We start from the raw sequence: 27,335 nt of genomic DNA, 5'->3' as shown, positions 1-27,335 counted from the left end.
GGCAACAAGCCGTGATACATGTAACCATGTAGCACGGCCACGGTCCATACCGCACTCTGCATATTGCGCTATTCTATGAGATGCACGCACCATTCCGTAACTTTCGTGCACAACGTGTGGCCCCATCTCTAAATGTGAGTCAAGTTTGCTTGAAGGTGAAATTGTTATCGCGCTTGCGGAACACGAAAAATGTGGTGCGTCTAAGCCCCACATACCACTCGGCCGTCGGCCTCATGGTAATGTGCTCTGAATTCGTCGACGTCACCACAAAGTGACACCAACATCGAAAAATCAATATTTTGTAATTTCAATTGTTTCCCCTAATTTAATGTATGGGTCAAAACCAGAAAATGCATTTTCATGAAGTGTACTATACCATTCTTTCACGTGTAAACTGCCTACACACTATGCGTCAAAAACGGGTTTTGCATTTTCGCGAAGTAACACGTCACCTGATATGCGCGACTTACTTCTGGCGTTTTCACGAAGTAAAGCTAATCCCATAGCTAATACACACGATTAGCGTTACTTCGTGAAAACTTGAACACAGCGTTATCTGAGTTTTGAGTTTTCACGAAATGCACTAGTGGTTAATTAGTTTAATAACTCATTAATAGTTAGTTTGTTCAATAAAAATCACACATTAGCGTGCCATTCAAGATCCCAGCTTTCAGACAGTGCAACCAAATGTGAATTTTGAGGCTAAAACGATATTCAGATCACCGTTTCAAAACATCGTCAACTTAAATTGCTTGAATCTCAAAACACACATTTTCCACTTTGCGGGGTTAAGGTCACTACGTGGTGACGGTGATGAATTATAACACACATCACGTACCCTTCTGAGCTCGGTAATGCAGCCCACAGCACACCAGTCAAACTCCACGCTGCTGCCGATGCGATAGACTCCTGATCCGATGACCATGACGTAATCGCCTGGGAAGTCCAAGTCGTGGCTGTCCCCGTTGTACGTCAGGTACAAGTAGTTGGTGGTCGCCGGCCACTCGGCAGCGACGGTGTCAATCTGCTTGATGTGAGGTCGGATGTCGAGGGAATGGCGGACTCTCCGTACTGCCAACTCGGTTCTGAGGGAGGAGAGGTTGGCACGATAATACTCATTTCAAACTGGCCTTCAAGACTCATATCAGGGAGTCAGGTTGGCGTAGCGGTACTTTCCTCGCCTTCCACCGCTTTGACCCGGGTTCGATTCCTGTCCCGGTCCACATGTGGATTGGGTTTTCAGTCCCTACCTGATTCCATGGGTTTCCCCCCAAATATTCTGCTGGGGTTTTCCTCCCACCTCTAAAACTGTAATTCTTCTCATTGTCTTCTCTCCACAGGTTTCTTCACGCTTGCGAGCTACAGTGCCTGTGACGCGTTTGAGGAATGCTTGGTTTCAGTACCAGAAATGATTAATAGAATATGCCAAGCCACCTTATTCCAAACATTTTAATTAAGTACATGGACAAAGGTTTAACCCTAACCCCTAGGCCCTTTTTGCTGGTAACCATCCTCAATCCTCTAAAATCATCCTCTGTATGTAATTCAAATGAAGAATGCCCACTGCCTCAATCCTTCCAAATCCTCCAACAGTCCTGCCTCTCAAAATGCATTCAGCCTCAATCCTCCACAATCCTCCAAAATTGTATGTTGCATTCACCCTCATTCTTGCAAAATCCACTTAAACCACCCGGAGGACTTTGGAGGATTGAGGAAGCTTAAGGTTAATGCTTCAAGTGACTATGGCACAAGATCGACTGTAGTTCGGAACAATTTCAGTGTCTAGTCACTGGAAAAAATAACACATGAAGTTCGCTTGACCAAAACTAAGTTCTGGGTACTTCCTAAGACTACGTAGTTCTTTTTGACATTGAAAGCACCAACGTGCATAGGTACGTACATAGGGCAAGTTGGAGCAAGGACCAATGGTTAACTAGTGGTTGGTTCGTGACGTACCTAGCGCATGCGCACTGAAGTTGAAGTGCGAACGACTCTAGTCGAACTACACTCATGTCAACGACCGTCAGAAAATGGCGGTCGCACAATTATTCAACACTGATGTTTCTGTTCACTTACACAAATATTAGTTATTGTATAGTTTAGGACACTTTACGTAATCGCCATTATTATTGTACAATTGTGACAAAAGTGACAGAATCATAAACTAACATGGAAAGTCTGCAATGTAAAATGAAATTTGGCGCTCAGTTTTTTTCTCAGCCATTTGTTAATAGTTGGTCCCCTCTGCACTGTGCTATGAAAAAATAACCAGCTACAATTTGTGGCGTGACCAGCCGCGGTAGGCTGGTCCTGAATAGTCGACTAGACTAGTCCAACCATCATCGACTAGTGTGCATTCAATCAGAGTTAGTCGAACTACGGTTAATTATGGTCCTTGACCGAACATGCCCACGGATGTATATTCACGTTTGATTAGTGCCCCCTAGAAGTAAGGTAGCGTCTTGACCTAGGGCCCCCCCCCCCTTCACATTTTCCACGCTGCTTGTTTTCCCTAAGTTGACAAGGAATCACCTCAGGGTTAAAAACAATTTCCCCAAATTTCGGGCCTTCTTCATTTCAAGAACAATCATTCTCCAATCTGAATCTGAGGAAAAACTCACATCTCAATGATCTTAGCAATCTGCTTGTCCGAGTAGCCTAACTGCTTGGCTTCCAAGAGTGTGTCGCGGGTAAGCGTTGCGCCCCTCAGAGACTCAAGACGCTCCCCGCAGTCAACGATCTTGCGGAACTTGTGCAGGAACCAGTGGTCAATCTTGGTGAGGGAGTAGAGGCGGTCGATGGAATAGCCTGCCTTGAGGGCAGCCGCCAAGACGAAGATGCGCTCGTCGGTGGGAGTTTGTAGAATCTGATGAGAAATCAAACAGGTCAACCAGAGTAATAACTCAAATCAATGACTCGACTCGAGTCCGACTCCAGTCACAATTTTTGGTGACTCGACTCGAATATCAGAACTCGAATATCGAGTGTTCCCATTAGTTGAATGGCGATCAGCTGGCACCCCTTTTTATTTGCATTGAGTCAAATGTGGTGTCAATCACCACATGTAGTAGCCTTCTCTCTTGTGTTTATTTACTGTATAATGTTCAAATATTTGTGACTCAAATTGACTCGAGCTAAATACTTGAATCAACTCGACTCGACTTGACTACACACTGTGACTCGACTCAACTCGACTCGACCTTCTTGACCTAATGACTCAACTCAACTCGAGTCACTTCTTTAAAATGACTCGCCGCAACTTGAGTCACAAAAATCATAAACTTATTACAACTCTGACTTGTCAACTGGAATGAGTATCGCAGTGTCTAACGGTGGCTGGGGCTAGTGTTGTGTTCGAATCCATCACAAGTCAATCAAGGGTACGTCACAAAAATGACCAACTCGTGCATAACGCCCATACGCTCAAAATTTAATTTCCATTTAAGATATATCTATTCAGCTTTTACATCTTAAATAAACAATTCTTTTTTTTTAACTTCATCAGAAAACGTAACATCTTCACGTATTTTTAAAACCTCTTTAGAATGTACATCTCCAAAAAAAAAAGGTTCTTTAAAAATCGTGAAAATGTTGATAAAATCTGACTAAAATTGCTCTTTAAAAATGCAATTACCTCATCTGAAACTTGTTGGATGTCCCAATCGAAGCCATTGACGTTCTCATTCACCATCCGCAGGGCTTTCTGGAACGCTTCCTCGAAGCAACGTCCTACCGCCATCACCTCACCTACACTCTTCATAGAGCTTCCAATCTGAAATTACAATTGTTATTATTTTATTTCTGGTAACGAGACCAAGGATTCCTAAAACAAAGCCCTAGGCACTGTAGCTTGCAAGCCTGAAGAAACCCGTAGAGAGAAGACAATGAGAAGAAATTACAGTTGTAGAGGTGGGAGGAAAACCCCTGAATGATATTCCAGGGAAAACCCAAGGAATCAGGCAGGGACTGAAAACCCAATCCGCATATTGGCCCAGGCGGGATTCGAACCTGGGTCACAGTGGTGAAAGGTGAGGAAAATACCGCGAGGGAACGCTTTTCAAACTGGGGGGGGGGGGGCCAACACACAAAAAGGGGCACTTGCTCAGAAAAAGGGACAACAATGAAGAAATATTCTTGGGGAAACCCATGGAATAAGTTAAGGACAGAAAACCCAATCACGCAGTCCTAGGTGGGAATCGAACCGGGCAAAACACAGTTCTTTAGGAAAGCTTCTCACCTTTTTGCTGACTTTGCTGAATTTCTTGAGATCCCAACGAGGGATTTTCACCACCAAGTAATCCAAGCTGGGCTCAAAGCACGCCGTCGTCGAGTCCGTCACCGAGTTGGTCAGTTTGGGAAGCGGGATACCGAGCGCCAGCTTGGCGGCAATGTAGGCCAGCGGGTAACCGGTGGCCTTGCTGGCGAGGGCGGAGCTACGCGACAGACGAGCGTTGACCTCGATGATGTAATACTGTCAAGACAGAAAGAATGTTCATGAAAATTATCAGTTGTTTCTCAGTGTTGGTGGGCACAACTCAAAACTAAAGAGACTTCTTCATTCATCGAAAAAATAATCACCAACATAACCCAACACATTTTTTGAACAGCTTTTTCATCAGCTTGTGTGGTCACACGACCACATAAGCTGATGACCTATGTACTGCACTAACTGTAACCATTGCCAAGAAACTCAATTCGATGGCAAATATCGATACATATTTGGAGAGTATAGTTCACATGCTTTTCAACAACAAAATCTTTACAATCTGATAACTGTTAATTGAGTTATGGACAAAAGAAAACAAGTGCCACTTTTTCGTTTTGTCCACGGTGACTGATATCTGACTGCAAGAATAAGAACACGGACCGAAACTTCCGTGAAAGAGGGCAGAGCAGCACAGAAAACATCTAAGAAGTTAAACCAATCAGTCTTTTTAGGACTACCATTTCTTCTAAAAGGAGAAATTACCTTTCTTGCGAAAAAAAAACAAATAAAGAAAGATTTAAATATTGAAGAAAGCAAAACTACCCTCACCCTAAATCCATTACATTCCTAATAAGTGACAGTTAAGACCGTGGACAGATTGAGAAATCGGCACTTTTTAATTGGCCGTAACTCAATAAATATCTACCTGATTGGACATTTTTAAGCTCTGGCAACAGAGCTTCTTCAAATCATTTGTGTGTCAGTCCATTGGTCCGTCCCCCCCAAAAACTGACCAAAAACGAACCCCCTAACTCACCCATAAAACTGTAAGTACTAAATCGTAACTATCCAAAAAGGAACAAACAAAATACATTGAATACAATTCGTGACAATGTTTATGAAATTTTTTCAGAGTAGAGGCAAGATAATGTGTGGTAATGTTTTAGTCACGTGGTGTTTCTGTCTGCTACGAACTTAGGAAGTTGGGGGTCTTCTACACACCTGTCACTATACATCACCCCTGCCTCTGGCCCTGTGTCAGTTTAATGAGTCTCAGGGCGTAGGAGTGAGGATACAGTTGTATTATGAAGGTCACTAGTATTTTGCATTGTGACTTTCAACAAAATGGGAAATCCTTATTTTAATTGACAATCACGACCAAGTGAGTAATTATATCATTTCATACAAGACTTTCATACAAGATGGCCAGAGCTTATTGTGAAGTCGCACTTGTCTTTTTTTGTTGAGAAGCTAATGAATTATGTATCTATATGTATCAATATTTGTGATGTATGTTTTTAAAAGCTGTTAAACAGAGGGCGCTTTGAGGGTAAAGTTTTTTGGGGACACCCTGTATGAATGGTTCTTCCTAAAACCCACCTGCTGCGATTGCGGATTCAGTGCGTACTGTATGTTGCACTCTCCCACCACCCCCAGATGCCGTATGACTTTAATGGCCGCCGTACGCAGCATGTTATACTCGATGTTTGTCAGAGTCTGGCTGGGGGCGACCACGATAGATTCACCTGTGTGGATACCCAACGGGTCCACGTTCTCCATGTTACAAACCTGGGAAGAAAAAAAACACCAAATATGAAAGGATATAAATTAGTTTTGAAAAGTTGAACGAAGAAATTGACTGGAGCGGGGTTTGAACCTGCGATCTCCAGAGTACCGTTTCAGTGCTCTACCAACTGAGCTATCCAGCCCTATGTTGGCAGTTCCCAATTCGTCAATATCCTTGTTCAAGGGGCGCTAGTCAGAAGCCTTAAACCTGTGAACCGACCCGAAAACCAAACCAAAACTGGAAAAACCTCCAAATATCTGGCTTGGCAACTGTGTCTGCATTTTGTGCCTAAACTCACCCGCGTCACGTGAAAATTGTCGTCTCTCAGCAAAGAATCGTACCGTAAGGTACGGTGCAGACTCATAATGTTACCTACTGGTGGGCCTACACATTGTGGACTGTGCGTGATAGACCGCAAACCACATGCACATTTGCGTGGTGGGTTGACGTTGGTCGTACTGGACACAGTAACTCTACAATTACATTGCACCGCGTGAATTTCCGGACTGTTTCAGTTTTTTCTGGTATATTTTCAGGTTTTTCACAAGATGGCTAAACCGACCCAAGCCGAAATTTCGAAAATGCAAAACTGAAACCGACCCGACTTGACTGAAATGATGGAAAAACTGACCCAACCTATTTTGAAGTCGGTTTTGGGTCAGGTTGGTTTTGGTTCAGCTTTGCTTAAGGGCAATTCCACGGTTACTCACGTTACATTTTTGATCACGTTACATATCCCCGTGGTATGTAGAGTAGACCTAGACCTACCTAAGCACCAAAGATGACATCCAGAAAAATGTGTTATGTATGATAAACAAGACGCACAGAATCGGTTACTCACGTTACATTTTCGTAATGTGAGTAACCAGTTTTGTGCGTCTTGTTTATCATACATAACACATTTTTCTGGATGTCATCTTTGGTGCTTAGGTAGGTCTAGGTCAACTCTATCTACCATGGGGATAACAATTATTAAACCTCTTCAGTACGGTAATTACAGCCCAGGGAAACTCAAAAGTACATCAAAAATGTAACATGAGTAACCATGGAATTGCCCATAACATTAACGTATGTAATGCCATGCACAGCCAGAGAGGCGCGCATGTTTTAGCCCGAGTGCGCAGTGGGGGAGGCCTACAGGATCGGTCCAGTGACTCACCGTGATGCAGTTGTCGAAGGCATCTCTGACAACTTCGTATTCCACCTCTTTCCACCCGCGCATGGACTTGTCGACGAGTACCTGGCTGGTATGGGCAAAGGCGGCGGTCACTAGAGGGACCAGCTCTGCCTTGGAGTTAGCAAAGCCTGATCCGAGGCCACCCAGGGCGTATGCTGCACGAACCATGACGGGATAGCCGATCTTTTCAGCTGCTTCAACGGCCTGTGAATAGTTGAAAGGAAGAAAGAAAGGTAAAACAGACATAGCGTAGATAGTTTGATCAGTAAAGTGTTTAAAATAACGTTGGTTAAGGGCAAAACCCACTATTTAATTTACATTTCCCAAACTCACAATTCCATCTTACAAGATTATTGTTGCTACATCGGATTCGAATTGGCCAGCTGACCCCAGCAAGCTCTGCGGCCGAGGTGTAATACATCCGCACTAGCATTAAAGAAGTCATGAGTTTGAGTCCATCCATACAATCTTGTTATTTTTTTCTCAAAAACTTTTGGACAGGACTGAGTATAATGATAATAGAATTACTTCATGTAAGCCAAAACTCTGTATTTAATTGCATCCCCGTACACAAAAAATTTGATCTTGCAATATTTGAAATTTTTCAAATGAACCACAAAGGGCAACTGACTACGTGAATTCACGTAGTCAGTTTCCGTTTGTGGTTCATTTGAAAATTTGTAATAAAATGTTGCATCCTTTCTGAGTGATCCCTGTTTGCTATTTCCCAGGTTTGCATCATTGCTGATGTTGCTAGCATTGTGACTTTGGGCGTGATCCCAGGCTACATGGCATATACGGGTTTATGGCTTCTGACTAGCGCCCCTTGAACAAAGATATTGACAAAATGGAGAACCGCCAACACAGGGCTGGATAGCTCAGTTGGTAGAGCACCGGAACGGTAATCTGGAGGTCGCAGGTTCAAACACCGCTCCAGTCCATTTCTTTGTTCAAAAATGTCTTAGGCGAGCCCTCAAATTAGAATCCCTCCCCGGACCGTTCGGGGTTGAGCCCGCCCAGTATGTTGAAGGGATTGGGACCTTGCATGGAACCGATCTGCCTGGATTAACTCCACCAGGCTACTGCACCATGGCTCTGGCTCATCACAAAGGAACCAATTTGCGACGCGCTAATCTTCCAGTAGGCAACAATGACTGTGATGAGCTTCATAGAAGTTGCCGCTGGTAATCCCAGCGGGCCGAATAATCCTCCAACAATGGCCAGACTTCAATTTATGTTGCCTATTGTAAAACCCTGAGTCACCAGTTTGGACCGATTGGGGTGTCACGCTTCAGTGACCGGGTGGCTTCTGGCTTCGTACCGATTGGGGTGAAAGAAATTAGCATACCGGACCCGGTACCCGAACGGTCTGTTATCTGATGGCTCGCCTTAACAAAATTAATCAAAAGCTATTTTCCATAAAAATCTTTTGTTCACTTCTAAAAAAAAATTCCATAAAAATTCTTGCAATTTCTTACCTCATCCACAGAATATGCCGCCTGGCTGGGCGCCACTTGTTCCCCAATTTCCTCCATCTTGTCAGCAAATATCTTCCGGTCCTCCGTGTTGATGATAGATTTGACCGGCGTGCCCAGGACCTTGACGTTGTACTTGTCCAGAACGCCCGACTTGGTCAGTTGGACGCCACAGTTCAGGCCGGTTTGACCACCAAATGTCAACAGAATACCGTCGGGCCGTTCACTCTCAATAACCTGTCAATTGTTAAATTGTTACATACGGTAACAGTTAACTTAAAAGTTAAGGTTAAAGGTATTGTCCATCATTTGTAATTTGTGCATTTTGTTCGTTTGAAGCAACAAAAGTGCTCAAAATCTAAAGAAGGGTGCTGAACAACTAACCTGATGAAGTTTCAGCTCAGTCAATGCTGTATATTTCGAGAAAAACAACATTCTAGGATCTCAATTTCAAATCAAAAGTTGGTGTATCATGTTTTGAATTGGGCCTCAGTTCAGTGTCCAAGACACGTTCTCACTGAGCCGATTGCAGCTACGTGATGTCGCTCACGGAACCGTCAAATAATAGAAACCGCGCGGGTGTGCATCGTGCCAACGCTTGCGCGCGCTTGGCCAAATAAAAAAACGAACTACTAACGAAATTTCCAATGGTGCGTCTTAAGACAAATGTTTTGTTCTAATGCTTCTTTAAATCCAACGGAATTAGAGGTGTTATCCAAACTCCAAAGAAGATTACCTCAAAGGAATTTGAAGTATCATGCAGACTCTATGGACAAAAGTGGTTCTGCCAAACTTGAAGGGTCGTGAAGTGCAGGACTATGGGAGTTTCGGTGTATCAATGCATTGTTGTCGCCCCTCTCCAAATTGCTTTAATCATCTAGTTACTTTAAGTTGCTGCTTACCTGTTCGACATACTCTGGAGTGATCGGCAGGAAATAGACGCGGTCGGCCATGCCTTTAGATGTCTGCACTGTAGCAATGTTAGGATTGATCAGCACTGACTGTACGCCTTCTTCCTTCAGTGCTTTGATGGCCTGAAAAAATCAATCAACAGTAAAAAGCCGCTTTTATAGTCAGTGACGCGATGATGAATGTCTGATGATCACTGAACGCTAAGCCTTTCTGGGCAGTTTATAGTTGAACGTTGTAACATCGCATAACATAGTAAACAGACAAACATTCTTTGTAATATCTAACAATTCGATCAAATCCAAATGCAAATAATCGAATACTAGAATATTTAAAAATGATGCACAGCATTAATCATGTACAATGGTCTGCCAATGAAAAGCGAGGTCAGCAAGACACCAACAATATCAAAGTTGAATTATTTGAAATCTGTGGCGATGTCGACAGCGTCATTCAGCGACTAGTCACTATAAACAGTGTGTAAGATGATCCACTTCAATGTTTCAGTCTCGCGACCACTGCGCAACCGACTATAAATCAGTCTTTACAGCAGTGTTGTAGCCAAGTAAATGGCCATGAGTACGAACACTATGCCAAGAGTACGAGTATAAGTTCGAGAACTTTGTCTTGAGTACGAGTACAAGTACAAGGCAATTTTTTTCCATGAGTACGAGTACGAGTGCTTTACTGCAAATTTTCAGTAAAGGGCACAAACCAAAACAAAATTACATTGTACAAAGAAATCCGTCTTCCAAAGATGAACAAATTATGATAAAAACTGCGGCTCACCTGCGACCCAGAGTAGTCAAATTCACCTGCTTGGCCGATAGACAGGCCCCCTGAGCCTAGGATCATGACCTTCTTAGGTGGGTTATCAGCAGTCGGGGTACCAGGCATTGGCTTGAACATCATGGCCGTGTGGATGCGTTCACGAACAGACATCCTGTATGTGAAGTATTAACAAATTATAAACGCACTGAAGACATATTTTTGTCTTCTTTTGACCAAGGGAAGATTTTTCAAATTCTATACGCTTATTAACCTAAGTAGAGTAGATCATTTAAATCTATCCAAAAAGTAACTGACCAAATTATTGTTAAAAAGCTTACTTTGTTTCAAGATAGTTTTGGCACTAAACTCCCTGTGAAATTATTCCTTCTGGCATGCTGTTATTTTGAAGAAACCACTAAAAGAAGGTCATTCCCAAAGATGCGTCAACTGACACAATTTTGGAAATTTCGGTTGGCAGTTGGTTTGTAGTTGGGCGAATCCATGAATGGTACAAGCACGTTGGCACGATGCACACACACAAGCGGTTGCTATTATTGAATCGATGGTTCAATGTGTGACATCACGTAGCAACAATTGGCTGAATGAGAATCATGTCCCGAATGCTGATTTCGGGATTGTGTCATGACTCAGCAACTTTTGATTTAAAATCGAGATCCAGAATATTGCAATTTTCTCAGAATAACAGCATTCACTGAACTGAAAGTTCATCTAGTTATTTGTTAAACACTAGTCTTTAGATTTTGAGCACTTTTGCAGGGTTCAAAATTATCTTTTTGTTTGACTAGCGAGCTGTGGGCATTTTCACTAGCTGGCATGTTTTTCTCTTAAAGAGTGTCTTATAAACAACAATGCACATAAATGCAAAACATGTATCCTGAACAATTTATTAAAATTAGACACAAATTAATACAGGTTTGCTTTCTGAATTTAATGATTCATTTCTTCATGTCCTTTCATCATTGCCGTTTCTCAACAATTTTTGACTTGCCAGCTGGGCTACTTAAGAAATAGTTTGACTACTGTTTTGAGTAGCATTTGGCTAGCGGGCTACCACTGAAGTCGAACCCTGCTTTTGTTGATTCAAACAAAAGAAATGCACCAATGGTCTACTTAATCGTTAACCATGCAAAACTTTAAATCTTATCTACATAATGTACTTTACTGCTAACATTGTTTCCCACTCACGCTCGTGGAACAAGAAAATGTAGTGCGTCTTGCTTCCAAAGTACTTATCGCAATTCGGCCTCGTGGTATGTGGGACACAGATGCACTACATTATTACATGTTCAAGTGGCGCTCGCAGGATGACTAATAATATACTCACCTTATTCAGTTCTCTATCTACTAGCTGCAACACACCAAATAAATGGTCCAGCTTTCAAATTTATTGAAAACAGACAGAACTTTGCAGGGAACTCCCCCAATGAGAAATGAGAACTCCCCCGATGAGAAATGACTAATTTGTGCCACATCAATGAAAAACGTTGTTTCTCGTGACCAATTCTGCCCGCTTTCATTCAATTCAAAAGCTGGACCATTTGGGGGGGTGTCTTTTGCTGATAGTAATTGACGAGACTGGCTGCAATTAGATCACTAACCCTACTGAAATGGGAAGTCCCCCATGTGTAACAACCAGTTTTGGCCTCACAAATGAAAAGTGTTGTTTCTCATGCAAATCAAAAAGTGGCCTAACTAAATTTGGGAAATTGGGGGCAGTGTTTGAAATAAAGTCAGTTTTTCCAACAATGGTCAGCAAACCATTGTTGGAAATTGATACAAAACTTCCACTTTTCACAGGATGATTGAGACTATAATTTACTTACAGTCAAGTAAGGTAATTTCATAATAATGTGGTAGTTTTGTGTGTGGTTTTTTTTTTGGGGGGGGGTGTTTGGAAAGGCTGTATATTATCTTTAACTTACCTTTCATTTTCATTTTTCATTCTTTCAATTCAGAATGTGTACAACTCAAGAAATATAAACTGACAAATAACAAGAAGTAATGTTTGAATTCTTGTAAGACAAATACAGATATTAAATATAAACTGCGTTTACCACAAAAAATTTCATCAGAAAGCAAACTATCAAAAATTTGTTAGGGTTCGCAGAAAAGAAGATTGTTCACAGAGAAACAATTCCTTTTTTCCTGGCAAAATGCCAAAGTACATTAAAGTGGAATACCATAAAAGTTGCATTATGAGTAAGGCACGACACAGATGATGTTGGTTAGCGATGTTTACTTATTAACCGTACAATGTACACGATCGCGTCCATCATCCAAGGCCTAATTAGGCTTCTTCGTCACCATGAGGAGTCACTCATTTTGCTGTTGAGTCGTGGTTAAGCAGCTGCTAGTGATTACATTAACAAGAATGCTTCAAAAGGAACGGTATTTATAGTAATAATGACTTAAAATAATGCAAAATTATTCGCCCTGCAGTGCTGGTTGATTTCAAGTAGGAACCATTAAAAATGGTGTGGGCACGTGACACGAAAAAAAGGTAGCTTGTTGTATTATTGTTTTGGGTGATATTTCACCTAACCCATATATATATATGTGACCGCTCTGCAAAAATGAATCTGTTATGGCAAAACTCACATTTTGAGTTAACTACATCAATGAAATTGGAATGAAATAAGCTTTCATTTGATATATCACAGACCTTTCTAGGAAATTTGGTTGCTTTGTTGTGCTTGTTTCAATCAGTAAATATTTTACAAAGCTAGAAACGTCTCAATAGAGAAAAAAAGTTTGAAAAATGACAAATATGCTGTAACTAACCAAGGAAAGTACAAACATCCTAATTTTGTCAGTCTTTTTCGTGCAACATTTAAATTTCTTTGTAAGACATTTGAACTAAAACTATCAGACAACCGAAATAAAACAAACACGAAAATCAAAATTTTGATAAAATTTTCACTTTTTTCATTTCAAAATGTCGAAAGCTTGAATTCAAATAATGCGACATCAGACTCATTTTTGCAGAGCGGGTATTTTATGCATCTTCATATATTGATACGAAATTATCAAGAGTGTGTCAGATGAAACGACCACGCAAAATTGTGATTTTCTTATAAGCAACCTGAGCGGTATCAGCAAGATGAGGAAAAACATTGATATCGTTTCGGTTTGCGGTAACACCATGTGGTAATAACTACTGCTTAGAAGATATTAGTTCTGAGAAGAACTTGTCCTGCTTATTATCAACATTGATGTTAGTCTCATGTTATTTTAAGTTCACATATGCTACAGCATATTTTATTTAGCTCATGATGATCTTAATATTTCATTTAGCTCATTATCAATTTTTCAAAAGGTGTTTTAATATTCTAAAGATTTCATGTAAGTTTTGATGATCGATACCTACTGCCAGTTTATTATTTATTACCCTGACTAGTTATAATGTATTTTAAAGGTATAGTCCATCATTTGTAATTTGTGTATTTTGTTCGTTTGAAGCAACAAAAGTGCTCAAGATCTAAAGAAGGGTGCTGAACAACTAACCTGATGAAGTTTCGGCTCAGCTTTAGCTGTATATTTTGAGAAAAACGACATTCTAGGATCTCGATTTCAAATGTTTTGAATTGGGCCTGAATTCAGCGTCCGAGACACATTCTCACTGAGCCGATCGCAGCTACGCGATGTCGCGCACTGATCCAACGAATTATAGTAACCGCGCATGTGTGTGCATCGTGCCAATGCTTACGCGCGCTTCGCCGAATAACAAAACGAACTACTAATTTGATTTTCCTGCGGTGCTTCTTAAGAAGCACCATTGGAAAGGCCTTCTTTTGTTGATTTCTTCAAAATGCCAGCTTGCCAGAAAGAATCATTTCAATGGGAGTTTAGTCCCCTTACTATCTTTCAACCAAGTATGTTTTTCAACAATAAATACGCCAGTTACTTTTTGGATAGCTGCAAATGATGGACTCTGGCTTTAATTTCATACGAAAAACATTCTCAACTTACTTTTGGCTTGCCAATCCCTGCTTGTGATCTCGAACCGTGTCGACAAAGACATTGAAGAGAAACTCCAGGTCCCGTGGCCCACCCATATTCTCCGGGTGAAACTGCACAGCAAACAGCGGTTTGGCGTTGTGAACGATTCCCTCATTGGTCCCATCGTTGGCGTTGGTGAACAGAATGGACCAATCAGGAGGCAGCTTAGATGGGTCGATGGCAAAGCCGTGGTTCTGGGTCGTGATGTAGCAGCGGTCTGTACCACTGTGCGTGCAGGGTTGATTGTGGCCCCGATTGCCATATCTGTGAGGGGTAGGTCAAACAAATAAATATTGTGATTCATAAATCTCTTTAACCCTAACTCCCTAGGCCTTTTTGCTGGGATGAAGCTTCAATCCTGCAAAATCCTCCAATGGGCCTCATGGAAAATAGCATTTAACCTCAATCCTGCAAATTCCTCCATTATTTCTTGAATATGGTCCGTGGAGGGGTGACCACTGCCTGAATCCTGCAAAATCCTGCAGCAGTGACAGTCAATATGTTGAGGCTTGGCCAGTGACATCATGGAGCAGTACGGAGGATTTCAAGCATAATCCAGGCCTATATTTATGCATGGCTAAGCAAAAACAACACAATGTCCGGCCCAAGGCCTTGACAAAGTGCATCCTACAAAATCAGTAACGCACTTTTGCCATGTAACCTCAATCCTCCAAATTCCTCCACTTTGGCAAAAAGGATTTTGAAGGATTCAGGGCGGTTAGGGTTAACGCTATAGAAAAAGGAGAAAAGTTACGCACTACAGAGTGTGCCAAAAAAGTGCAACATTCAGAAAACAAATAATTAAAACTGTTTAATGTTTTTAACCCCAACTCCCCAGCATGATTTACTAGGAACCATAGCCATCCTGGCAAATTCCAACACCATGGGAAACTGCACACACATATTTCTGACTTTTGATTTTGGAGCTGTGCCAGCCCAATGTAAAAGACTGTCAGTTTTGGGGTACTGTACCCATCCTGACAGATTCCAACAAAACATGCTGTTGGGGTTTGATGGGTTGAGTTCTGTTTGGGTTAAAACCTTCAATGTCTTCAATGACTGTTTACTTTCTAATGACACTATTTCAGGCAGAATAATTTCACAGGGTATTTGATACCAGTCCTTTCTTCACTTTGAGCAAGATGTATGTCTCTAGATGGGTAGATTATTGCAAATGATTCTATGTGGCTTTAAGATTGAACCATTACTGTTGTTGAAATGTTCAAGTCCATCAGGCTAAAAGCTACTACAGTTTGGCAAAAAAACATTTTTTATCGTTTCTTTCCAGTCTGGCCTTACTTCATCTTGAAGGAGCCGGTTCCCAGAGCCAAGGAGATAAGCTGGTGCCCTAAGCAGATGCCGAATACCGGTTTGGGATTCGGCTCGTTGAGAATGCGTCGGATGTGCTGGATGGACTCGGCGCACATCTGAGGGTTACCAGGTCCGTTGCTCAGAAAAAGGCCATCGTAGTCTGGATAAAAACAAATTGTGGTACAAAGATTTCAGAGAGTTGTAATGATACAAATGTGAAACAACAAAAACAATTGGTAAAACTACTTTTAGCTAACAGTGCAGGTTATGGTCCCCGATGATGGCACAGAGGAGGCTCAATGGTTGCCCAAACATTGCTCGGTGGTCGCCATGGGCGTCGCGAGGGGGGGGGGGCAAGGGGGGGCACTTGCCCCCCCCCCCTGGAAAAGCAAAAAAAAAAAAAAAACAAGTCAGGTGTGTTTACAAACACAAATGCCCCGCAACCGTGACTGTTTCCATGACATAACACCACTCTAACATCAACTTACATGTACCTTGGTCACATGGAACGTTCATTGACAGCATTAGTGTCTTCTGTAGGTTTTATATGAATTAATCCCTAATCCCTATGATCTCAAAATAAATACAAGATTTCTATTGTTTTAGCCACTGTGAACTTGACCCTTGACCTTTTGGCCCCAAATGCAATAGGCTTCTTAGGATTACCAAGAACAATCCACAAACCAAATTTGAAGTTCACATGTTAAGTATTTCTCAAGTTATCGCGCTGACAAGATTTCTATTGTTTTAGCCACTGTGAACTTGACCCTTGACCTTTTGGCCCCAAATGCAATAGGCTTCTTAGGATTGCCAAGAACAATCCACAAACCAAATTTGAAGTTCACATGTTAAGTATTTCTCAAGTTATCGCGCTGACAAGATTTCTATTGTTTTAGCCACTGTGAACTTGACCGTTGACCCCAAATGCAATAGGCTTCTTAGGATTGCCAAGAACAATCCACAAACCAAATTTGAAGTTCACATGTAAAGTATTTCTCAAGTTATCGCGCTGACAAGATTTCTATTGTTTTAGCCACTGTGAACTTGACCCTTGACCTTTTGGCCCCAAATGCAATAGGCTTCTTAGGATTGCCAAGAACAATCCACAAACCAAATTTGAAGTTCACATGTAAAGTATTTCTCAAGTTATCGCGCTGACAAGATTTCTATTGTTTTAGCCACTGTGAACTTGACCCTCGACCTTTTGGCCCGAAATGCAATAGGCTTCTTAGGATTACCAAGAACAATCCACAAACCAAATTTGAAGTTCATATGTTAAGTATTTCTCAAGTTATCGCGCTGACAAGATTTATCCGGACACACACACCCACACACACCTACTTGTTTCACATGACTAGTGTGGACTTTCCATTGCTTTCGTGTAGTTAAGAAAAACCAGTGAAAAAACTCATTTTTCTCAAACTGTGAAAACTCTTTCAACCCAATTTTTTTTCTATGATTCCCTTTAGTGTTTCTCTTCATTCTGCTACAGATAAACCTAACCCAAAAATGCCTCTAAACCTGTTTTCCAGAAATGGGGAAACACTGTGTGGACGTGGGGTAAGTCCACACAACGTCGGTGCTACCTACATTATGTGGACGTCTTTTGTTCGGAAGTCCACACTGCGTATGTAAGACAAACTCACCCACCCACCCACACACACACCCACACACCCACCCACCCACCCACCCACCCACCCACCCACCCACGGAAGGACAAGGCGGAAACAGTATGCCCCTTCGGCTTCGCCGCGGGGCATAAAAAAAAAAAGGAAGAAAAAAAAGAAAAGAAAAAAAAAGAAAAAGAGGCGCGAAGACAAAGTGGTGTAAATTTAATGAGTTGGGGGGGGGGGGGGCAAAATGTCCCTGCCCCCCTCTAAAACTGATAAATCGAGAATGTGTTGAGAAATACAAGCATTTTTTGGCAAAAATTTTTTTTGTCCCCCTCTAGAAAAAATCCTGGCGATGCCCATGGTGGTCGCCTATGTTGCCTATAATTGTGTTTGTTGCCGTAGGTTGCACAGGTGAAGCACAGGGGAGGCAGGCAAGTGGCTCAGTGGCACACAGGTCGCTCGTAGCTCGAAATGAAAATGCCCGAAAATTGCAGTTTTGGTGGTTCAAGGGAGGCACAAGGATCACTGGAGCAGTTACATAGAAACAGGATTTTCTTGGTTTAGGCGACCATTGAGCGTCCTGGCCATTTTTTGGTCGCTCGTAGTTAGTACAAAGGTCGCAGCCCTGTGTAAAGGGGACCTTAGCCAGCTGTGCCTACCAGTTACTTCGTTTTGGCTGTTGATGGAATTTAACTAGTCACGATGCCTATTGAAATATGATCTGACTGGTGGTGACTAGCTTATGTAAAAGGCATGGCAGGGGAACAGGATTGAATTTTTGACTGTCTGTGACTTATCAAACAAAAGAAGGGTTAAAATATATTATCTGTTCGTACTAAACAACCTTGCTTTGCTATCAGAAGAAGACAGCTGGATTCGAACCCCCGACCCTCTGATCAAGAGTCATGAACCCTAACCACTAGTCCACTCCCCCTACTCAGTAATGGGTTCGAAATTTTGTTTTCATCGGATTAATCTATGTACAGCATCTACCTTGACTCTTGAGTGCGTGATTCCACGGCACAACTTCGATGCATGCTCCACACTCGGCCAACAGTCGGAGCTGGTTGAACTTGATACCAGTGTCCAAGGCAACAATTTTGACCGTGCCCTTTGGATTCAAGACTCTCGGCTCCTGAAAGGGAAGAAACAAGTATCCCAAGATGTACTCTGTAAGATGTCAGTCAAGAAATCAACACGGGATGAAGTTTTTAGGTATGTGCATTGACCAACTTTCCTTGACGTATAGGAAACTGGTGAGCTATTTTAACTGTTTGCTGTGCGAACATTTCACAGACTGCCGTACAAAGATGATTTTTGCTAAACGAAAAAAAACATGCGGAGTATGTTTGCTATGAAAAGGTTTTTTTGTAACCTTAACCCTAAGTCCCTAGCGTCTTTCACTAGGAACCGGACCAACTCCATCAAAATCCATCAATCACTGTGTGTCCAATACAAAACTGTACACGACATAATGGAACCCACCACTGACGCACTGGTTGACATTCATGGACTTGCTACACATGGCTTTTATCACAATAGCATTACAGGAAGCTAGGCAAAATCGATCGGATACCCCTAGCACTGCTTCAGGCCATTAGGCCCAAGTCCATCATACTCTATCAATATTTAGTCACCCCAGGCCTCCTGGACCAAGTCCCCCAAAATCCACCAAAATGGTGGCTGGATTTTGATGGAGTTGGGAAGGTTAGGGTTAACCTAAACTCCATCAAAATCCACCCAACACCAATTTGGGGGGATTTGCGGGGATGTTGGCAGATAAGCCATGTGTACCAAGTCCATCAGAATCCACCAGCACCAGTGGTGGATTTTGAGGGATTTGGTCCTGAAGCATTATGTGAAGCAGAGTGAGTGATGGATTTTGATGGATATGGGAGTTAGGGAGTGAATGAAACTGCTCACTGGTGAGATAAAATGACATAAAATGTCCCACTTTTTGTAGTTACTGGACAAGTTTTCCACTAGTAGTGGGACGCTCCAAAGCTTGCTGCGGTACATTGGAACGCCGCTATACCGAACACCGCTATACCGAACATTCGGCTATACCGAACATCATCCTTGGCTCCCGGTTTTAATGTACAAAATGTACCGAACATGTTATTGAAAAAAGTCAACATAACAAAAAAATCTACCGGTTGTACATGTATTGAACACTATTTGGGCCACTTTTAATTTCCGAGCATCAAACGACCCATAGTTACATCGTGTTTGAATGTTGAAGAGCGATAGCTGGCTATTATTTCCCCAAGGAATAGAAGGGAAAACCACTCGTGAGAAATGCCAGTTCACTATTGGTCAAAAGAGGTACCGGCAGTTCAAAATCGCTATACCGAACAATCGTTATTACAAACACTTTCTGTGGATCCAACGATGTTCGTTATAGCGGCATTCCACTGTATTTCGCACCGTTAGTGATGACATGTTCAGAGCTTTAGAGAATCTACAAGCAATGGGTGCTATTGGCTAAAGTAACCCAGTAAAGGCAGACAAAGGCAAAACCGTAGCTGCAAACTCAGATTAGTGTTCAGTGAAAACTTGGGGAAAATCTCACTTTCTCAAGTCTGTAAAATGATCTTTTATTTGTTTACCTTTGAGGAAACTTCAGCAACCAAGTTACGAAGATTTGGATCTTCAAAAGGAACTGACTCTGGGTTCGTTCCTTCCACAACAATCTGGAAAAAAGGTAAATAATGAAATAAAATATGAAAACTTTAACTTTTTTTTTTATAAGAGTGCGAAGTTAGGAATCACCTCTGCCAACGAGTTATGTTTTCACTGGCGTTGGTTTGTGTGTTGGTCGGTTGGTTAGCTTGTTTGTCTGTTAACAACATAACTCTATGAGTGCGCTCGATTACTTCCCCCGCGCTTACTCGTGCAAGTGCGACAGTGTTCGATTTACCTCTCACGTGACTTCTCGCGCTTACTCGAGCCTGGCCCAAGTAACGGACTCGCGGAGCCGGTTACTTGGGTAAGTATCCCATAAGGCCATGCAATAAACATGGCTGCCAACTTGACGTCCGGCGAGTGCCTCAGAGGGGCCCTACACTACACAATTGCCACACGTGTAACAATCTTTGGTAGACAACGTTTGATGCATTACCTTTCCAAGCATTGTTCCGCTTTCCCGGATCTTTTTCGTCAGCGCCCTCGTGTCAATACCTTCAAATGAAAAATGGAAATAGTAGAAAAGATCATTGGTAGCTATCCAACATTTAGGAGGGTCAGGTTGGCGTAGCGGTACTTTCCTCGCCTTCCACCGCTGTGACCCGGGTTCAAATCCCGCAGGGGCCAATATGTGGGTTGGGTTTTCAGTCCCTGCCTGATTCAGTGGGTTTTCCCCAGAATATTCCTCTGGGCTTTTCCTCCGACCTCTAAAACTGTAATTTCTTCTCATTGTCTTCTCTCTAAAGGTTTTTTCAGGCTTTCGAGCTAGCTACAGTGCTTAGGGTACTTTTAAGGAATCCTTGGTTCCATTACCAGAAAGAAATACAATAACAAGTAACTGACCACATTGTTAACAAGCTTACTTGGTTCAAAGATAGTAATGGCACAAAACTCCCTGTGAAATTGTTCCTTCTGGCAAGCTGCCATTTTGAAGAAAACATATACAGAAGTTCATTTCCAAAGATGAGTCAAGTGACGCATTTTTGGAAAGTTACGTTATTTTGCAGTACATTGTCAAGATATTGTCTTTTTATTATTTGTTTCCAACAAAATTGTAGATGTGTAGGAAGGGTTGAGGCTCCTTCGGACATATTTTGTATCAGCAAAAGAGTCCAGAGAATTGAAGAATCCATCCGCCATCTTGACAGAAAAAAAACTAGCCCTTGTCTCCTTCATGTTTTCAAAAAGCCCAGACGAGAGACAAGTTCATTTTGGAAAGAGTTCCATACTGGGCCACCACTCAGACTTCCTGCACAAAGTCTATGGGCCATGACAGAAAAAGTTCAAGTATATAAAAGAATTTTTGCACTCATTAAATAGTGTTTCCTCATCAGATTTACAACTTTTCGTACCTTTCAGGTCATATTAAGAATTATATAGCCGACATACACATCCTTGTCATTTGATTGGTTGAACTCACATCGTTATTACTGCCATTCACACCGAGGCTCAAAAAGTACTATCCGCCCATAGGGAATGGGAAATACTATTGAACAGTTAGGGTCGTTCTTGTTCCATAACGCGGTATTTGTGTGCAAATGCATGCTGGTGTGCGCGTTCAGTGTTGCGCGTAGCGCGTATTGTTCAAAAGAGCCAGCGCTACAGCATTGGGTTCAAACATTTTTGTGAAGGGGTGGTTTGGAAGAGAGAAATACATTTTCCACCAATTTTGTCTTGAAATAAAAAGTTTAAATATCAAATGACAAGGATCTATATGTCAGTTATATAAAACAAATATTGAGTGGCTTTTGATTGTGAAATGGGAGGAATATTATCGCTCAGTAAAATCTGGACTTTTCCAGTTCACTCGGCTTCGCCTCGTAAGATGGAAAAGTCCCGATTTTACCTTGCAATAATATTCCTCCCATTCCATGCTGAGCCACTCAATATTTGTATAATATGAGTGGTGGCCCAGTATGGAACTCTTTCCATATTTTTTTACTCGGCCTTACTTGTAAATGGACTTGTGATTTACATGTGACTGGACATGTGACTGATACCTGATATCCCTGGGACGTTGTACTCCTTCAGCCAATCGCTGAGCGACTTCTGAGCTGCCCAGTGGCTGTACTTGTCCGACAACTCCCCCACAACCAACGCCGAGACGTGGACCTTCTCCGACTCGAACCACTTGGGCAAGCCCAGCTCATCGCGCTCGTGGGGTGGGACGCCGTAGTTGCCGATCAGCGGGTAGGTCAGGACAAGAATCTGCGACTTGTACGACGGGTCCGTCAGGGATTCAGGATAGCCAACCATTCCAGTCTGGAACACTAGGAAAAGGTGGTTAAAAAGAGAAAAAGAGGGTAAAATTTAGTACAGAGATTAATTCAAATTGCAGAATACCCCGCAACTCATCTATCCACCTCGTAGCCGGCTACAGAGTCACGGTTGATTGCCCTCAATAAACCTTCTCAGCGCTACCAGTATGTACACGTGTCACACTCCTCTGCATTCCCACTCCAAACCTGCGCAACATGGTAATTAGTTCGGACTTCAATTTTTTTCCCCGATTCCCATGCATAGTCAGCAACAGTGTAGGCCTACCTGGTTTGGACTTGGCCACGTAGCCAGATGATTTTAGAGAAAGAATGTTGGAAAGAATAATGCAACCTGACGCCGCATTTTTCTTCATGTATCATCTCAATGTAGGACAGTCATTGCAAAAATGACGATAAGACATGAATCTGGGGCTGAGAAATATTTCCAATTTTGTTAAGAAATACTTTTCTTGACTCTCCATAGACTTTGTACACAGCCGCTGAACTTAGCGTCAGGTTGCAACATTCTTTTCAGAATGTTGCATCCTGACACCACTTTTGTTAATCATACATTATCTCAATGAAGGTCAGTCATTGCAAAGATGTTGGGGAAAAAACATGAATCTGGAACTGACAGACTGACAGAGTGACATGACTGAGAAACATTTCCAATTTTGTTTAATTAGGAAATAAAGAAACATTTTCTTGACTCTCCATAGATTTTGTACACAACCGCTGAAGTGGCGTCAGGTTGCAACATTCTTTCCTTCTTCCCAGATAAAAGGTTCCTAAACATTATTCCACATTTCAAAAAAATAATCACTCACTCATTTCTCAGTGACTTCATCATGGACAAATTACAAATGGCAACGCCATGCAACATGCTTACCGACTTCACCAGGAACGCTGACACTCGCCCCGAAAAGCTTTCCACTAAAGCTAGTTCCATCTTCCAAATAAAGTGTAGCAGCCATGGCAGTAACTGATTATCACTCAGTCTTCTGTGAAGGTGATCTGAGAGCTAGAGTGGACTAGTTCTTGTATGCAAACAGGACCATCAAACCAGCTGATTACGTTGTTCTGAGTCACCGCGGCCTGCCTGTCGAATTTCCCGCGGGATGATCGTGCGGTGAATCAACACGCGCGAAACTGCCACTGCCGAATGACCTTGATCCTCATGCACAATCCTAATCCTATGACGAAACTCCCAGCACACACGTGGCCTACGCACAAAGAAAGCTCGTCGGATTCTGGCGTTTCACTCGATAACTCAAGAACAACACACTGTCAAAACTTCACAAAATGAAGACGATTTGTTCTGTTCCAAGTTGGCAATAGTCTGAAGAGAATCGCCGCATTTAAAGACCGAAATAACGATGAGTTTTAGGACCTCTTAGAAGAAACACGCGACAGGTTGGCAGGCCGCCATACATGTTGGTTTCATTGGTTCCGTACGGTGGGATTTACGAACTGTTGGTTGGGTACCAGTCATTATTAACTCATCCAAAAAAGACAGAACTCCATGCGTCACAACAAAAGCTAAGATCGTTATAGCTAAGGCGCCGAATTTAAATGGGACAACAACTTTTTTGAGCACTTTTTTGAACCCCCGGCCGTCATAAATTTAGTATGAAAGTGAAAAAATGTTTTATTCCATAAATCATTTGATACCCGACACTCCCGAATCGGCGCTTTTTTTCGGATCTATCTATACGCACTTCCCTGCATTTCAAATCTTGAGTTAAAGATGGTGTAGGCCTATGTGCTTTTCGGGTGTGGCACCTTGAAAAACATAGATTTTCAAATTGAATTGATAACTTTCTAGAATTACACTAGTTATACGCTTTCCAATAAGCTCGCACGAAAAGAAACGCCCACAACAAGTAATCCATTAGTTAATTACAACTTTTTAAATTGAATTGAATTAAGAGCGGGATGATCATTTAATTCTGCATCTGAATAGTTATGTTATGTTATGTTTTATTCCACAAATAGGAACAAACCCCATGACCCTGGGGAAGGGTTACAACAGTGAAATTAAACATTGAATTATTTGGCGGGTGGGTTAACAAAGAATATGCTTTGAAATTACGTCATGCTTTGCCTCTTTTTAAGATTTGTACATTGGGAAATAAATTTAGCCACACATATAATAGTGTGTTTATCTGCCGACGACATCAGAAAAATGAATTTATCATATTTTGTTAAACCGTTAAAGCCAGGCTCCATTTTACAAATGTCAGTAAGAAAGTTAGATCGAAGATCATTATATAATGGACATTCTAAAAGAAAATGCATTTCTGTTTTAACATCAAGTAGACAATGTGGACATAACCTTTCATGTAGAGCTAAACCAGTGTATCTACCAACTTCAATCATTAACTTGTGAGATGAACATCTAAATTGATAAGAGAAATGATGGCTCTATCCCATTCAGAGACGCCTCTCCTATAGATTGGCTTGTGAATAAAGAATGTGCGTAATTAAGAACAACACATTGAGTTATTCGATGGTGTGATATTGTGTGGTTCATTTCTTCAATTAAGACACATGAAGGGGTCTTAAAAATTGGGTAGAAATAAGAGGGAGAAATCAATGGAAGTTTTGACCGTAGCCAAGTTTACCCAGGCAGTGGGGTGGGTTAGGTTTTACCTGAGGGCAATTGCGGGAATGCATTTCGTCCCTTCGGGGACTCATCAGCCGCTAGATTCCAAGAATCTGTAGGTAGGCCTATGGGTTAGTGAGTTGAATGGAGCTCACTTTGCGGAAACGATTGCGTCTAAGTTATCCGGTATTTGTGATTACAACTTCATTCGGATGGGATTTGTTCATCCAATAGTGAAATTAGGATATCAAGTGTGTTATCTTCGTTCTCAGTTGTGGAGGATTGGTTGTCTTCCGTATGGCTGAGTTTGGCTCTGACAAGTCTCTTCTTGATGTTCTCAGCTATCTTATAGGCAACTAGAGGAGGTTTAGGGAAAACTTCCTTCAAAGTTGGGTTGCTTGAGATAAGATGCCAGTGTCTGGAGAGAGCACGCTTGATGTCCATGTGTTACATGGGGGTTGTAAGTCGTGGTGAAGACGAGGGGAAGTTCTTTTTGGGTTTTCACTTGTTCTGTGTGAATCATAGATTTCCTTTGTGAGAAATCGATGGATTGCTTGCACTTGTGAATATCGGCTTGATTGTAGCCTCTCTTAGTCAGTAGTTTTTCTTCGAAACTTTGTACTTTTTGTAAGAAGTCGTCCTCATTGTTTGTGTTTCTGGCATAGGATTTCTCCTTTGATAAAACCGTGGAACACATGGTTTGGATGGGATGATGTTCTTTCCAAGTACTGATATGTTTCCGTAGGTTTCGTGAACACTCGTGTGTCTAGGGTACCCGTGGAGAGGAAACGCGGGCCTTTAAAGATGGTAAGGTCCAGGTATGTGATGGAAGTTTCAGATGCCTCAAATGTGAATTTGAGGGTGGGATGCAATTGACTCAACTGGTGAACAAATTGGGTGAAGGATTCGAGTTGGCCGTTGTAGACGATAAGTATATCATCTCTAAATCTTGCCCAGAGCAGGATTCTGTCTGTGAGGGCTGAGATTTGTAACTCAAAATCATGTAACGTAATGTCGCAAATTTCTGGACTAGCCACAGATCCCATTGCACATTCTATTTTTTGTCGGAAGAATTTTCCTCCGAACTGGAAATAGTTGCGGCCCAGAACGAGTTCCAGGAGAGTGCGGATGTGTTTTGAAGGGGGTTTGGTTATATGGCGTAGTTGTGGTTGTTTTTTTCGTAGGCTTTGCATACTGATTCAATGGCTTCTGCCTGGTGAATGTTGGTATCATGGAAACTACATCGATGCTTGCAAGGAGTGAGTTTGGTGGGAAGGTTTCCTTTTCTAGTTTCCGCAAAATGTCTGTGGTGTCACGGACATAAGTGGGTTGGGCGGATACTATTGGAAGGAGAAAGTAATCCACATACTCAGATATCTTGGCTGTTGGACTCGTGCAACCGCTGATGATGGGTCTACCGACAAAAGGCTCACCCGGTGGGGGAGTCTTGTGTATTTTCGGAAGAAAATACATGGTAGGGCAGTTCGTGGGTTGTTCAAGTGGGTCAAGATAGGCAAAAGTATGTTTGTCGATGTGTTTGTTTCTTATCATGTCGGTGAGGGCGCTGTGTACCTTGAGTGCGGTTTCGTGAGTCAAATCTCTGTCCACTTTTTCATAGTGGTGGGAGCTGAGGTGTTTGAAACCAACGTTTAGGTAGTCCTCACGGTTCATGATGCAAATGCCTCGGCCTTTGTCGTAAGGCTTGATAACAACAGATGTTGTTTTTGAGTTTGCGTATTGCTGATAATTCAGCTTGGGACATGTTTGTCTGAGGTTTCCTCAGTCTGACATGGGCGAGTTCCATCTTGATAGCTTCCAAATAATTCTCAAGTGTGGGGTTTTGAGTGGATTTGGGTTGCCAGGTGGATGGAGGTTTGAAGGGCCTCTTCTTTAGAACTTTTTTGTGCATCAAGAATGCAATTCTCATTCGTCTTTGATATTTGTTTATATCTTGGATAAGTGAGAGACGGGTTGGGAACAAAGTTTAAACCTTTGCCTAAAGCTATTTTCTCGGTAGGGGAGAGTGATAGCTTTGAGAGGTTGGTTATGAATTGTTCATTTTGGTTGGCTAATTTTTTCCGTTGGTTTGCTTGGGACAGCTGTTGGAGATTTGAACATGAATGGGCAAATCGTTTGGCTTTATGCTTTAGTTTTCCTTTTTTGTGGAATGTACTAATGTTTCTCCTAGTCATGGTTATTTAATAATAATAATTGTTAATTATTATACTAAATAAAGAGTAAACACATTGATCAATCTCTTTTTGGAAGATGTGGTGGCTCTGAAAAGAGCCGTTTGTGTTTATTGGAGACCGGAGGTGCTTTAGCGGCGCCGCTTGGTTGGCTGCTTGGTAGACCGCTCACGTAGGAAGTGGGTGAGCAGTTTCTTGGCTGTGTTGATGTTCCCCTTGGTCAGGAGATGGCCCTTGATCTGGTCCAGGGCCTCGAGGTGCTGTCTTTCGAAAGAACGGTTGTTTTGCTCCTTCCAGTCCTGTAGTTGCCGTAGGCTGAGTCGGGCTCG

General features: G+C 42.1%; 1 protein-coding gene across 1 annotated transcript in view; it reads right to left on the bottom strand.

The window, feature by feature from the left end:
* The window catches only part of LOC119728544 (CAD protein-like), a 50,377-nt gene extending 26,731 nt beyond the window's left edge, over window positions 1-23,646 (bottom strand). The window contains exons 1-16 of the mRNA XM_038200825.1: window positions 23,102-23,646; window positions 21,955-22,224; window positions 20,391-20,449; window positions 19,879-19,962; window positions 18,263-18,404; window positions 15,645-15,816; window positions 14,316-14,609; window positions 10,344-10,497; window positions 9,548-9,679; window positions 8,649-8,882; window positions 7,153-7,374; window positions 5,807-5,995; window positions 4,238-4,471; window positions 3,635-3,772; window positions 2,622-2,866; window positions 839-1,085 (exon numbers count right to left, since the gene is read on the bottom strand). Of these exons, the coding sequence (XP_038056753.1) occupies window positions 839-1,085; window positions 2,622-2,866; window positions 3,635-3,772; window positions 4,238-4,471; window positions 5,807-5,995; window positions 7,153-7,374; window positions 8,649-8,882; window positions 9,548-9,679; window positions 10,344-10,497; window positions 14,316-14,609; window positions 15,645-15,816; window positions 18,263-18,404; window positions 19,879-19,962; window positions 20,391-20,449; window positions 21,955-22,224; window positions 23,102-23,186 (2,901 nt within the window). The 5' untranslated portion in view covers window positions 23,187-23,646. The remainder of the gene's footprint in view (window positions 1-838; window positions 1,086-2,621; window positions 2,867-3,634; window positions 3,773-4,237; window positions 4,472-5,806; window positions 5,996-7,152; window positions 7,375-8,648; window positions 8,883-9,547; window positions 9,680-10,343; window positions 10,498-14,315; window positions 14,610-15,644; window positions 15,817-18,262; window positions 18,405-19,878; window positions 19,963-20,390; window positions 20,450-21,954; window positions 22,225-23,101) is intronic.
* Window positions 23,647-27,335: the final 3,689 nt, after the last annotated feature.

The sequence above is a fragment of the Patiria miniata genome, unplaced genomic scaffold (assembly GCF_015706575.1).
Source record: "Patiria miniata isolate m_02_andy unplaced genomic scaffold, ASM1570657v1 HiC_scaffold_20, whole genome shotgun sequence".
NCBI lineage: Eukaryota > Metazoa > Echinodermata > Asteroidea > Valvatida > Asterinidae > Patiria > Patiria miniata.
This window is presented reverse-complemented; position numbering and strand designations above follow the sequence as displayed.